The sequence below is a fragment of the Nerophis ophidion genome, linkage group LG07 (genome assembly GCF_033978795.1).
Source record: "Nerophis ophidion isolate RoL-2023_Sa linkage group LG07, RoL_Noph_v1.0, whole genome shotgun sequence".
In the NCBI taxonomy this organism is placed as follows: domain Eukaryota; kingdom Metazoa; phylum Chordata; class Actinopteri; order Syngnathiformes; family Syngnathidae; genus Nerophis; species Nerophis ophidion.
Genome location: NC_084617.1, coordinates 49524517 through 49540407, shown reverse-complemented (window position 1 = coordinate 49540407; position 15891 = coordinate 49524517). Strand labels below are relative to the sequence as shown.

Here is a 15891-nt window from a genome sequence, read left to right as displayed (position 1 = left end):
ACAAGTGATGAATGTATACATTATCCTGTTATATTTCACATTCTATATTCCATCCATCAATCCATTTTCTACTGCTTATTTCCTTTTGGGGTCGCGGGGGGCAATGGCGCCTATCTCAGCTACAATCGGGCGGAAGGCGGTGTACACCCTGGACAAGTCGCCAGCTCATCTATATTGTGTTTGGGGAAAAGTTTGTCATAAACGTTACTTAATTCATAAAAAAAAATAATACAAAAGAAAACAATTGTTTATGCATATGTAAATGAATTCAGTTATGAACATTCATTCACGATCTTCTTTCTTTCTTGGATCTAAACTTTACCGCTGCTGGTATTTTTAAATATATTTTTATTTAATAAGTCGCAGGTGTTTTTATTTCAATATAAAATTGTAAAATGTTTTTCCTTTGGTCATGAAATGATGATAATTGTGTGCCAGGGCACACACTCATATGACACAATTAATTGATTATTCTCACCCTGTATATACTGTAGATCATCAGTCGTTTAAAAACCGCCAAATCTACACTTTTATGGCAAATAATGCCAAGAAATTTAAAATTTGGAAAGTTGGTTTCAATGTCATTTAATAGAGTGGCACTCAATGCCTCGAGCATTTTATCTCTGGCTTCATGATGGCCACAAGCTGTGTGTTCCCCTTTAAAAATGGCAATATGCGGTGTGAGTGACGTGTGTAAGTGAGTGGGCAAGTTAGGAGAGGGAGTGCTAGCATGTTCTGGAGTGTTAATAGCATGATGGATGTCCGCTTGGCTTTGTGGAAAACATCAAATAAAGAGTTGTAACAAATCAACGGCCTCGTGATTCCGACCACAGAGCGGAATAGTTGGGACCCAAATTGGAGGGTGTTTCTTGGTGCCTGGTGGGGCTGGATCTTTGAAAATCAGTCACCTGGTCGTAAAGGTGTTCTTTTTCTTAGCCCATTTACATGGCGTGCAAAAGATCTTTTCTTTTTCATAAGTGAGCCATTTGCTGAAAATTGGCCCCTGAAGCCACTTTTCATTGAAACTTTGCCTCTTGGGTTTGTTGCTTGCCATGACGAAAACAATAACACCCAAGAGTTCTAAAACCAGAAATGCAATATTTCTGATCGATAAAACTTTTGGCGAATCAAAATTTAAGAAATTGTACCGGAAAGTGCAATACTTTGAAGTCAACCAATAATTAATAATTACCAATTCGACCCAATCCAATCCAATCCACTTTATTTATATAGCACATTTAAACAATAAAATGTTTCCAAAGTGCTGCAAAACAATATTAAAAACAACATTCAAATACTATCCAGAGCTCCACCAATGACTGAATAAAAACAAAAACTAAAAATAAATACATCTAAAACCAATATAAAAACAATACAAAATAAATATGATTAACAACTATTTTAAGGGTGAACCCAATTAAAACAGTAACTAGAAATTAAAATTTTAAAACACAGAGGGTAACAGAGGACCACACAACTCACGTAGTGTTAAAAGCCAGAGAATAAAAATGGTTCTTAAGACGAGACTTAAAACACACCACTGTGGGAGCAGTTTGACAATGGAGGGGCAGAGTGTTCACGAGTTTAGGGAAAGAGAAGGCCCTGTCTCCCCTAGTTTTAAGTCTGGTCTTGGGCACCACGAGCTGGAGCTGGCTCTCGGACCTCAGAGTGCGCGCAGGATTGTAAATTAGGATGAGGTCCGAGATATAATGAGGTGCCAGTCCATGTACAGCTTTAAAAACAAAGAGCAAAGTTTTAAAATCAATTCTAAAATGAACAGGGAGCTAGTGCAAACTCTCAAGGATTGGGGTTATATGGTGGCGTTTCCTGGCGCCTTTTAAAAATCGTGCTGCCGCGTTCTGGACTAACTGCAACCAGGAGAGAGCTTTTTGGCTAATGCCAGCATAAAGTGCATTGCAGTAGTCCAGGCGACTTGAAATAAAAGCATGCACGACTTCTTCAAAAAGGTTAAAAGATAAAAACGGTTTTAACCCTGCTAAAAGACGAAGATGATAAAAACACTATTTTAAAACGACATCGACTTGTTTGTCAAGTTGAAAATTGCTATCTATAGTGACGCCAGGGCTGGTGACCTTGGGACGCACATAATTTTGCAATGGTCCCAAGTCAGTGAGGGCTGGACTGGAGATAATCGGTAAAAAAAATAAAGAAAGAAAATCTGCGTCCAGGGGACGTGCAGGCTTCGGAAATTTTGCATCCTTTCTGATTTCAATGCGTAAAAAGACACAAAAACTCCATTAACGCCAATACTGGTACATGTAATAATGGCTTCCAATGACAAACTACATTAAACTAAAATATAGATTTTGACCTGCACATATCAATTAGACTCTTTTACATCCAGCTCACTTGTCAGATTACAAGTGCTGTTTTATCATACCAAATGGTTGGCTTACGTGTAGTGTAGAGTAATAATGTCATTGTTGGATTACTAAATTGGATAAATTAAAGCTCTCAAGCACAATGTACACAATAATTGAAATCTACTAATCTGCGTTTGACAGATGGTAAAGATCAATATCCCACTGATGAATTATTAACGAAAACTGTTTTAGTGCTTATGTAAAATCTAATTTTGTGTAAATGTACCAATATTTATGGGTCCTTAGTAAATAGCTTTACATTATATACCTTTCCCGGAAATAGAAATGTAGTGTATTTTTCTTCAAGTAATATTACATTGTTTCATTCCTTTTTATTTGAGTTGTTAGTTGTGTTTAACTCATGTGAATTTAAAATAGTTAATTGACCACAGTTTTCCTATTTTTTTTTTTACTCACAGTTGACCAGGTCCTTCAAACACAAGACCCTCATTCCCCTGTGCTACAAGTGGTACCTAATAATTCCACTCCATCTATGGTAAATGGTGAGCCCATCTTGCAGAGTGGCAATCCAGATTCATCATCTACATCTGTAACTACCGCTCCAGTTAGTTTAATAAATGACAAACTTCAGATCACGCTCAATCAGTTGGGTCCCGAGGACAATCAAGCCAAAGTTACACACATTATGACAAATGTGACAACTTCCGAAGCAAGCGAAGAAGTAACTACAGTGTTTGATAACAGCTGGACCGACCAAAGAGGCGATAGCGTCACCACATCAACAGATGGGATCCTTTCAAGCACAGAAACACTGAACCCGGATGATCTTGACTATGACATTGTTCCAAAAGTTGAAACAAATCCTCCTCCAATTTTCCCTGAACATGAAGAGGGCATCACACAGAAACACATAACCTCAACATTGGCTGTCCCCACACCAATTGAAACCACACAAAAAGCCGGAATGACAACCACACAGGGGATGTGGGATGTGACAACTAGTTCTGCTAATATGCGTCCGACTGTATCAACAGCTGATGCACATACAACCAAAAAAGCAGAGGACACCCAAACAACAGTAACAGATAAGGACATCTCTAATGTCATCACCACCATTGCACAAACAGAGGTAGGCGTGTCAGGGGGGATGCGCGCAACTATGCAGAGTGACTCACAAGTGACTCATACAGAAAAGACGGAGGATGGAACTCCTTCTCCTTCCGTAGCTGAACTCCACACAGACATATATTTTGATGTGAATACATTGGAGGAAATACAAAGCACACAAGTCCCTATGGCTGCCGGGGATTCCTCTCAAGGTATTCCTTTGTCTGTGTACCCACATTTGACTGATTATTCTCCTGGGAAAACTACAAGTCACTCCGAGAGCTCCACTCAAGATAGAGAGGAAGCGAAAGAGGTCCATAATCCTGAAGAAATTGACTCCAACACAACAGAACACACATTACTAAGGAATTCAGAGTCCCCTGAACATACTACTGTTTTTATTTATAACACAGAGGCTTCAACAACTACTCAAAGAGCTTCAGGGGCGTCTCCAGTAACTGCTGAAGAAACAGGGGAGAGCACAATAATGCCTCCAAGTATGGTTACACGTATTTTCTCAACTCTTTTAGAAACAGGGGATATAGTTACTTCATCCAGACCTGAAAAAGAACTCAAGGCAGTAACAGATGAAAAAGAAGAATCATCAACTCTTGTTTCTGAATTTGATGATGTTAGGAACAATGTGACAATGATGATTGCGTCAGTTCCTCCGTTCGGTGGGTCAACCATTGAAACTGGTACAGAATCACTGGTCGCTACCACAGACCCCAAATCATCCGGAGACATCATTGATGTGGTTGCCGAAGAGTCAAACATCATAACTACCATAACTTCAATGTTTAGTACAGAGACACCAGCAGTAACAGCATCACATGAAGATGGAACAAATGACATTCCAAGGATATCAACCTCTTCTACATCACCCCTAAGCACTGAAAAAACAACTTTAGGATTTATGGAAATACAGGAGAAAGATAAAGAATCCATACACCCAGAGGCAAGCTCTACTTTCCCTACATCAGATAAAAATTGGTCAGGTGATCCAATCCAGACAGCATCTCCTACATTCTCCTTGTTGTTTAGCACTGAGACATCTACATTGCTTGATGCTGAAAACACAAACATTTCTGTAACAGATCCAAATATTTTAGGCATTGGAACTGGAGTTCTGACTACAATGGCTGAGTCTGTTCCTTCATTGAGTATATCAACCACCCAACCTGGGCTGGTATCATTCTCCTCTGCCACAGACACAGAGACTTCCGGAGACAGCACAGATGAGTTTACCAGTGAGCCAAAACTCAAAACAACAGTTCCTTCATTGTTTAGTACAGAGACACCATCAGTGACAACATCACAAGACGATGGAACAATTTCCATTTCTAAAACATCAGTTACTGCTGCATCATCCCTTTACAGCACTGAGAAAATAAACCAAATGTCTACTGAAATGCAAACATTCAGAACAACAAATACTAATGAAGTAGTATTAACAACGGAGAAACAGGTTCTGATCCCAGGCAATCAAGAGGGTTCAGGTGATGAAACCCAGGACATTTTTCTTCAGACTTCTTCTGTCACTGCTGCGTCTACAGTTCCCCACACCACTGAGGCATTAATAACAGGGCCTGCTATTATATCATCTACCATGTCAGAAATCAAGGTTGAAAATGTGAGCACTGAGTCCATTCGACCTGTCATTGGGTCAAGTATGACACCTGAAGCCGAATCAACATCAGTTAGTGCAACTTTCACAGAAAGTTCTGGAGACACCTCTGTATATCTTACTCGAGAGCCATTAATTTCTGTAACTACTTCCACTGAGACCCCAGGATTGACAGCAGAATCTAATAAACCACTTACAGTGGACTCATCAGCACCACAAGAGACAAGTTATGCTACAGAGACCACAGGCAAACATATCACTGAGATGCCCATAAAAGTCACGACATCCTCAGAAGGTTCCTCACTTTTTATCACAGAGAAACCAACAGACACAAGAACAGTGTCTCCAAGTGTTACTTCTATTGTATCCTCCACAGTTGCAGATGTTTTGGATGAAGGTATGTCCAGTGAGATTATAATGGTGGAGTCTGTTGCCTCATTCACTGAAGCAACCATCAAACCTGAAATGTCATCCTTTTTTACCACACAAGACACAGAGAGTTCTGGAGACATAATTGATGAGTTTACTGGGGAGTCAAAATCCATAGAACCTACGGTTTCATCAATATTTAGTACAGATACACCAGCAGTGCTTAGTTCACATAAAGATGAAACACCAGAAACATCAGTTACTGCTACATCATTAATTTATAGTACTAGGAAACCAACTCAAATGTCTCCTGAAATGCATATATCAAGTACAATTAAGACTAATAACATGACCTCTACTAAGATCCCAGAATATCAAGATGGTTCAGTTCATCAAACCCAAGACATGCCATTGGCGACTGCCATATCTCCCCTTTACAGCACTGAAACACCAACAGAAACCATTCCAAATGTATCTTCTCCATCTGTCATTGACTCAAACACAACCTCTAAAACAAAATTGTCATCAATCAGTGCAACTTTCACCGAAGGTTCTGGAGTGCAGCCATCCTTTACTATCACACATACAGAAAGTTCTGGAGATGGCACAAGTGAGTTTAGTAAAGAGTCCACAACACCTTCTATTTCTTCGTTGTTCAGTACAAAGACTCCAGCAGTGACCAAATTCCACGAGGATGTAACCAAAGACATTGTAAAAACACCTGTGACTACTTTTTCGTCTCTCTACAGTACCGAATCAAATCAAGTGTCTGCTGGAATGCACGCATCATTAAATCCAGACAGGACTGAGGAAACCTCAGTTAAGATTCCAGTAGATCAAGATGGTTCAGGTGAAGAGACCCAAGACAAGGTCATTCAGCAATCTTCCAGAGTTACATCTAATCCATACACCACAGAAGCATCAACAATAGAATCTCATGTCAGTGTATTATTGACTGTTCCAGAGACTGAGGTCGCGGTCACTGATTCCATTCAATCCCTCACTACTGACGGTATCTCACCTGAAACTAAATCATTATCATTTGTCAGTACCTTTTTTACACAAGGTTTGGAAGACATTACTGTTGATCCAATGAATAATATACCCAGACAGGTCACTGAATCTCCGGCAGCTTCCTCCTCAATGTTTAGCACAAAAAAAACAACAACACAACAGCCTCTAGAAGGAAAAGACCTAGTTTCATCTTTCATTCAGATCCCAACAGATGAAGATAGTTCAGGTGACCAAACCCCAGAAATGTTCCATCAGACGTCTTCTGCCATTACTGCGACCCCCTCCATCACTGAGGCACTAACATCTGGACATAATTTTGTATCATCTACTGTCACAAAAAATGAGATTGAATATGTGAACACTAATTCCATTTCATCCGTCATTAGATCAAGTATAACACCTGAAACAACATCATCATTTGCAAGTGGCACTGTTACAGAAAGTTCTGGAGACACTGTGGATCTCACTGGAGAATCTTTAATTTCAGCCACCACTTTCTCATTAGATAGAACTGACACCACGACACTCTCAGCTGCAAAGAGCTCAAATGAAGGAATTACCAAGATACAGAACAAAGTCATTGCAACTACAGCAGCTTCCTCCTTGTTTAGCACAGAGAAACAAACAAAACTACCACTTGATGAAAAGGACACTGATGCCTCAAGTTCATCTTTCTTATACAGCACTGAAACAATGTCACATGAACCAGCCAGCCATGAAACTACAATGACATCGGTTACAAAAGAACCTTTTGTTTCATTGGCCTCTGTCCAAAATTCTCCAACAGATTCACCTATTTTATACTCTACTGTTTCAGTAACGGATGGTGAAATTCTGAGCAGTGAGACTATGAGGGTTGACTCTGTCCCTTCCATCAGTGTGTCAACCATCCAACCTGGAATGTTATCAGTTGTCACGACTACAGACACAAATGGCTGTGAAGACAGTACTGATGTCATACAAGAGCGACAAACTACCCTTTCATCTCATTCAGATTCAGTATCAGTCAGCACAAGTGAAGGTTCTGGAGAACTATTTAATCTTAATGAAGATTCCCTCATTTCAGCAGCAACATTCTCTGCAATCTTTGGCACGGACATGCCAGCAGTGACAACAGCACCATCGTTACCACAGAAGACAGTTCCGACATTCTCAGGAACAGAGGAAGAGAGTTCAGGTGAAGAAAGAACACTGTCTACAACTATTACTTCTTCATCATTGTTTAGCACAGTAAAAACAACAGAACAACCACTTGTGGAAAACAAAACTGTTCCAAAAGTTTTTTCTTTGTACAGCACAGATCCAGTGCCAAGTAAAACAACAGATAGCCATGAAACAAAGTTGTCATCAGCCACTCCTGGCACTACAACACAGACAAAGAGTTCAGGAGATATTAGTGAGGAGTTTACTGGAAAGCCAAATATTATCAAACCTACTGTTTCTTCACTGTTTAGTACAGAGACACCAGCAGTGAAAGCAGCAGATGGTGGTGGAACAAGTGCTTTCGCCAAGTTAGCTGTTACTGCTGCATCATCTTTGTACAGTACGGAGAAACCAACTACAGATATGTCGTCTACTCTTTCAGACTATGAAGACATTGATAAAAACATTGCTAGTGACACCATGGTTGTTGAGTCTGTTCCTTCCCACAGTGAATCAAATACCACACCCGCAATGGTACCCTACTTCACTATCCCAGACACTGAGAGTTCTGGAGACAGTACAGATGAACTATTGAAGCAGTCAACAGTCGCAACATTTTCATCAATGTTGAGTACAGAGACACCAGCAGTGACAGCATCACAAGATGATCAATCAAGTGCAAGTTTTAAGACATCAATACATGCGTCATCCATCCACAGTACTGGTAAACCTTATTCAGTCTCTCCTGAAATTCTAAAGTATGTGACTTCAACTCAGAGAGATGAACAATTGTACACAAGTGGGCCTAGCTTTTTCTCAACCTCAGGTGACCATGAAGGGTCAGGTGATGAAACCCAAGATCCATTTGCGCCAACATCTTTCCCATTTACATCTTTTGCCTCAAACACTGAAACAATTGAAAGAGTAGAACGTGACCAAACAACTAAACCTACGGTGTTTTCATACTCAAACAAACCAACCTCCACTCCCATTTCTTCTGAAACAAGTTCTACTGCAGAATCTTTACTCAACTCCTCTGATTTGTCATTTACTCTTCCAGACATCAAGATTGACATTAGTAGCCCGACCCACATTGTCGATTCTATTCCTTTTCTCAGTAAAACAACCATCAAATCTGAAATCATTCAAGAATTTGACAGCTCTGGTGACCACACTTCGGATTATTCTAAACTTCAAATAAGTGAAACAACCTCTGTCTCATCTATGTCTAGCACACTTAAAGCAGTACCAACAGAACTAACTGACCATGTTGTGGCCACTGTAGTGTCTACTGCACACAGCACAGAAAAACTAACAACAATTTTAAGTGAAATGCAAGAAACTTTTGAAGCAAGTCATACAGAAAAAAAAATAGCGACATTTGGACCAACTACAGATGACAAGAGCGACGTACATCTTTCCATTGAAGAGACCGTTACTAACGATTCACTCAACCCTGAGAGACGAACACTGGAGCCAAGGATATACACATCTGATCACGTGGAAGGCTCTACTGAAGTAACTACTGGGTCTTATTTCTCCAGCCTGTCTGCACTTCAAAGAACCACCGCTGCAACGCTTACACAGTCAACAGTTACACAAAACCTACACAGCACTGAAAATCCTTCAGCTATTCCAATCATAAATGAATTTGACGTCAATTCTGCAATAATTCTGACAGAACATGACAGCTCAAATGGACAAACAACTGAAATTTTACAAAAGGAATCTTCTAGCTTGTCTTTTTTGCCAACTACAGATAGTACAATGGAATACAGCGGCCACTCAGCTGTCGTGATTGGCACCTCACAAACAGCTACTAAATCTCCAATCCCCCTAAAGCCTTCCATTCAAATAATTGATGACACAGAATTTATTGAGCAAAACCCTGACTTTACCAAAGCCACTGAGCAAACATCCACTATCATCTCTTCGTTGTTTAGTACAGCAAAACCAGCACTATCAACAGCATTATATGCATCAAGTGGAAGAGGAAGCACAACATCTCTGGTTACTACAGATTATTCTCAGGAAAGCACAGAGAGTCCAAGTTTACCTGCTACACAAAAAAACACAGGAAAATCCACTATAACTCCTGAAACATTATCTGTAAACATCTCCACTGGATTCACCGAAGAACCTTCATCTCACCTTGCCACTGACAATGTTGCATCGACATCTGTGTACAACAGCATACAAGATCCAGTGACAACCATTTCAATTGACAGTACAGAAGTTTCCAACACAGATGTAACCAATGTGGAAGAGGGATCTGGAGTGACACACTTAAGTCTTTCCAGCACTAAGTCCCCAGCACCTTCAAAACACAGCATCAACACAGACATTGACTTACTAGAAGCAGTGCCTGCTGCCAGAACAACTTTTGATCCTGTCAGCACATTGTTTGTTTCAGACTCCTTATTTACAAATGAAGAAGGTTCAGGTCATTTGCACAGCACTCCAATTTTAACCATGTTCACCACAGAGAAACCTGAATCAACAGTTCCTCCAGCTAATGTTCATAGGACAGAGACAGCAAGCCAAGTTCTTACGGAATCTGTATTATTTACCACAAAGAATCAATTAATAACACCATCAACAGAAACCCAAACAAATACAGTTTTAAAACCTCAAGTGACCTTAGTTTCATCTCTGTTCAGTACAGAGAAACCAACATCAGTGCCCTCACTTAAAGGTGAAAACACATCACCCCTATCTTCTGCAACAGAAAAAAGTCAGATATCAGAGAGCCAGAGTGCTGGAAGCTCAGGAGATGCCACGTCTGCCATCACCATTGAAATTTCTCTAGAAACACCAAATGAAGAATCATCTTTAGAGCAAACAACCACGTCAAAACCCACATACCGACCATCATTTCCATTCAAGAAGACTGAAGAAGAAAGTTCAGGTGATTCCCATGTATTCGACCCTACTCAGCCCATGGTGACCCCAATTTTCACTGTGTTCCCCTCAAAAGAAACTTTCACTTATGATGACATGGAGTTCTCTGGGCATTCACCTGAAGAAGACGACTTAGAGACAAGTTCGGATGGATCAGGTGGGGGTATACCCATTGATACAACAGATGAGTTGGAAACTGACGAGATCACATCTGATTTGTCAACACAACCAAACAAACAGTCCACAAAGGAATTTGTGTCATCAACCAAGTCTCCAAGTATGACGAGTGATGAGATTTACCTAACTGATCAAGGAAGTGGTGTCTTCACTGATGATTCCCCAATGGAAGAAGAGAGTTCTGGTACTGACTTTTTTGACATATCAACGTCTCTGCCAATAGCAAAACCCTCAGTGCTTGACACAACTATAGCGTCCACAGAACAAATCCCTCTTTTACCAAGTGCTTTCACTGAGCACAGTCCAAATTTGTCCAAATTGTTTTCACATGAGACACAAACAAGATCAGAGAAAAAAGAAGAAGAAATCTCAGGAGAGCATTCCAAAATTGTGCCAACAGATGCTTGGACTACCATGTCATCAAAAATAGCATCTCATGAAAATCTATCTACTGATAGTGAAATGGTTACAGCACATTCCGTCCACACCACAACCAACCAACTAAACAACACAGAGATTCCATTAACAGGCCCATCTAACAGTCCACCGTTTGCTGTGACTGGAGTGTCTTCCCTCCTCAGCACATCCAATTTGGTGTCTTCTGTCCAATCAGTTGTTACATCCGGAACTGATCAATCAACGTTAGATTTCACATTGGCAGAAGACGAGGGCTCTGGTTACCAAACGACACAGACGTTAACTGCTTATCCATCTTTGATGACTGTAACATTTAATGAGGCAACACGGGAAACCAAAACCTTTGTTGCAGCCACTTCAACAACGGATAAACAGGTTTCCTCACAAGAGATAGACTTAACCAACATTCCTGAGATGACGCATTCTCCCATTTTTAGCACTGGTACTAATAAAATAACTGTAGCTAAGGATGCAACACAATCGGCCTATACAACTGCCCTACCCTATTCAATTGAAATTGACAGTGCAAGAGGCCTAACGACAGTTAGCCCAAGCAATGAAAATGATGAATTCACGACTTTAACTACCCCAGTTCCTCCAGTTGGAAATAACAGCAATACAGACCAACAGGTTGTTATCGTTACCCCCAGCAGCAAACCCGAGGCTGGCCTAAAAGAACAAACACCTACCATGGTCCTGCATGTGTCTAAACCATCAACCAGCAACACAATTCTTTTTACAGAAGATACAGATGATAACCAATTGTTTTCTTCAGTTACAAAAAGTACACAACAAGGAAGTCCATCCCCAGAGCTCATCACCAACACTGATATTATTATTGATGCAGATACCCTTGCCATTGTCGCCTCGTCTCCATACAAGCCAACAATACAGACAGAAGAGGCAGGGGGTGTCACAGCAATTACAATGACACAACAATTGGGGGTGACAGAACCAGAGGGTTCAGGAACCGATGCAGTCATCGTTTTCACTTCTACACATGTGCCTTTACATGCATCAGCCACTTCAGCCTCCTCTGAATATTTCCCATCCACATCAGATGCTACGGCGACAGTCACTGAACACACTGAAATATCATCCCAAATGAGCCTGGCAATGACCATTTCAACGATATCAAGCCATAAAGTATCAGATGACAAGACCACATCACACACAGATCTCAAGCAGGTAGATGATGACAATAAAGAAACAAACTTAATCTCATCCACAGCAATTGCAGCCACAAGTTCTGATGTGATTGCATCATCAAACATCTCTGTACAACCAGTCACTGCAGCATCACACACGCCAGTGTCTACTGAACCAGCTTCAGTAAAACCGAACAGTCAAATGTCTCATGAAGAGTCATCAAGTAGCTATGACTTAGATGAAGGCTCTGCAGTAGACAACCTGATCAGAGCTGAAACCACAGTAACATCTTCTGTATGGACAAAACCAACATCACAAGTGTCTTCAATGTCCAGCACAGAAAAGCCTGAAATTGATGAAACTGTCACAGATGAAGATGTTAAAAGTGTTCTCTCATCTCTCTATAGTACATTAACACCAACAGCAAATGTTGTACAAGATGTCACTGACATCTCAGTTAACGTAAGGCAGACAACATCATTTGTGGATGCTTCCCCTGAGCTTGCGAGTGGGGAGTTGGAAAGAGAAAATGCTGTTTCAAGTACCTTCAGTACTTTGCAGTCCACTGTCACCTCCTTTACAGAAACACAATCACATGACCCCACCCTTGTTTCAGAACCTTCAACACAAACTGTTGCTCTTCATGACAAAAATAACACTGACAATAGTCTCTCCACAACCTCATTGTACCCTTTAGACGCAGATGACATCTCAAATACCAAAACTGCTTCACCAGTAATAACAGACTACGACACTCCTTCATTCACAGAAGACTCCTTTTCAACATCAACGGTACCTTCTGTAGAAAGTACTACTAACCCTGACCCATCGATTCAATTTGTTTCCACTTTTATCCCAGTAGTAGATACTACTCCGCTCGGGGTTTCCTTCCAACATGCCAGGTCTGAGATTACATTCACTCATCATCCCAGTATTGCTGAGACGATTGTTGTAGCCACAACAGACCCAATGTTGCCCGTTGAGGGTTCAAGTCAGTATTATGTACCTAATAATGTGCCTCCACAAGGTGGGATAGAAGATAAACACGTTGAATCAAGTATTCCTCTGACTACCGATGATGCAAGTACCTTACCTCATTCACATGAAATGGAAGGTATCAAAGCATCAATCTCTCCTGAGGTTGAATCCATAACAACATCTCTAGAAACTGTTCAGCCTGCAAAACCAGAAGAAAAGGCTGCTCGGACTGAATCAACTATGGATGTGTCAATAGAAATATCCCCTGAAAGTGCAGGGGAACAAATCTTCCAAAAAACAACTGAAATACTCTCAGAACAACCTGAAAATACTCTCTCAACAACAGAACCATCACTGTCAAGTGCTGTGACTCCAAAGGTCGCTGCCAGTTTATATGTCACTGGGGAGACTGTGAATCCAACGACTCGGGAACCAGATACATTAGGTAAAAGTTCAAGCTCTTCAGAAAGTGGGGAGATGTCTGCATCAACAGAGATAAGTATTATCACATCAGCAGAAGAAGATGGTTCAGGAGTCACAGTACCAAGTGTTTACAATGCAGGCTCGGCTCGACCAACATTGTCATTTAGTGCGTCAACTCAGACACAGTCATATAAAGAAACATCCGATCAGCTGTCTACTGAGACACACATGACAAAAACATTTTCAACACAATCCCGTGATGTGATAAGTACTGTGGCGTCTGGTAGTATTGAGTCAGAAATGACTGATGTTTACAGTGAAGAAACCCAATACATAAAAATAACAACCACACAGGACCCTACTCGTCTGACAGTATCTGAACAAGCCTCCCCAGACACTGAAACAGTAGCAACAACTGTGCCTGCGAGACATATCTCAGATGAAAATGTCCTTTCTGGATCTACTGAAACCCCAATGATAGACACATATTCAACACAGTCTCCAGATGTGACAAGCACTGTTAAGTTACACAAAACAACACATTTTAATGAGTTAGAATTAATAGATATCGACAGTGAGGAGACACATTACGATGACAAAACAAGCACACAGGAATCTGTTGGACTGGCAGTATCTGGAGAAACCTCTACCGACCCAAAAACAGCTGCAGAACAAATCTCAGATAAAAACCTACTTTCTGGATCTACTAAGACCTCCATGACGGACACATACTTTACACAGTCACCAGATGTGACGAGCACTGTTGAGTTACCCAATACACAGCATTTCAATGAGTTAGGTTTGATGGATGTTGACAGTGAGAAGACACAATATGAAAACATAACAAACACACAGGGCCTTGGTGGTCTGACAGTTTCTGGAGAAACCTCTACGGACCATAAAACAGAGCCTACAGAACATATGTCATATGAAAACATCCTTTTTGAAACTACTGGGAGCCCCATGACAGAGACATACTGGACACAGTCCCCAGATGTGACAAGCACGGTTGAGGCACCAAGTTTTGTCGAGTCAGGATCGACAGATGTTCACATTGAAGAGACACAGAACATTGACATAACAAGCACAGCGCACCCCACTGATCTAGCAAGTTCTGAAGAAACATCTACGGACCCGAAAGCTGTGACAACAACAATACCTGAAAAGCATTTTTCAGATGTCAATGTCCTTCTTGTATCAGAGCCCTCACAGGAAAGTATTTCAGTACAATTTGTCACAACTTTTCCTCCGCAACATAACCCAACACCCCCTGAGGAATCACTGGAGCAAGCACGTTCGGAGGTTGCACTTACCCATCGCCCCTACACAGACGTCTCTTCCGAGGTTGAATCACCAACTGGTCCAATGTCTACAAGTCTGTTTAGTGAATCAACAGCTATCCTTGATGCTTCTACTTCAGCTGTTGAACCTGGATCTGCCTCAGTTGAACTAACATCAATTGAACCTACCGATGAACACGTTTCAAGTGGTGAAAAAGCTGAACCAGAAATAATAACTCAGTCTCCACTTGACATCAATAATGAAGGTATAAGTGAGGAGACACCAGACTATGATACTTCAAATCCCAACATAGTGGAGAGTATTCCACATGACAATGACAGGACAAAACCAACCAAAGTAACAGTGCACACTACTAACCAAGCTGATGAGCTTTTTGACTCAGTAAGCAGTACTAAAAGTACTGCAGTGCTACAGGTAAAATCTTCTCCAGGCTCTGAAAGTGCTTCACAAGGCCTCAACAGCCTGGATTATAGCACTAGCGAAACCAGCGCAGATACTCTTTCCAGAAATGGGATGACCACAGCAAAGTCAAAATCTGATGAAATCCAGACGGTCTTCAAGGTGGATACTACTACCACATCTCCAAAGTTGGAGTCTGCTAAAGTTATCAAAACTGCTGGGGATGAGGGAGTTCCAGAACCAATAGAAATACCTCAAATACCACCCCAAGACCCTAACGTATTCACAACAATGGCACCAGCTGGCAAGCCAAGACAGAACAGGTTGTCTGTTGTATCATTCCCTGGCAACGATGAAAAACTGGACAGTGACACAACCACACCGTCATCTCCTATTGGAAGAGAGTCACCAATCAAAGCGATGGACATAACTTTACCTCCTGATACAAACCTTGATCAGGGACACACCGTTTTAGGAGAGGCTGTTGAAATTTCAGGTTTGTTGATTTCCTATATAGTGTTGTTGCTAGAATAAAATATG

General features: G+C 41.0%; 1 protein-coding gene across 1 annotated transcript in view; it reads left to right on the top strand.

Moving 5' to 3' along the window:
- Window positions 1-15891, top strand: part of LOC133556405 (versican core protein-like) — a 55122-nt gene that overhangs the window by 27062 nt on the left and 12169 nt on the right. Inside the window, exon 8 of the mRNA XM_061906312.1 lies at window positions 2804-15847. Within this exon, the coding sequence (XP_061762296.1) occupies window positions 2804-15847 (13044 nt within the window). The remainder of the gene's footprint in view (window positions 1-2803; window positions 15848-15891) is intronic.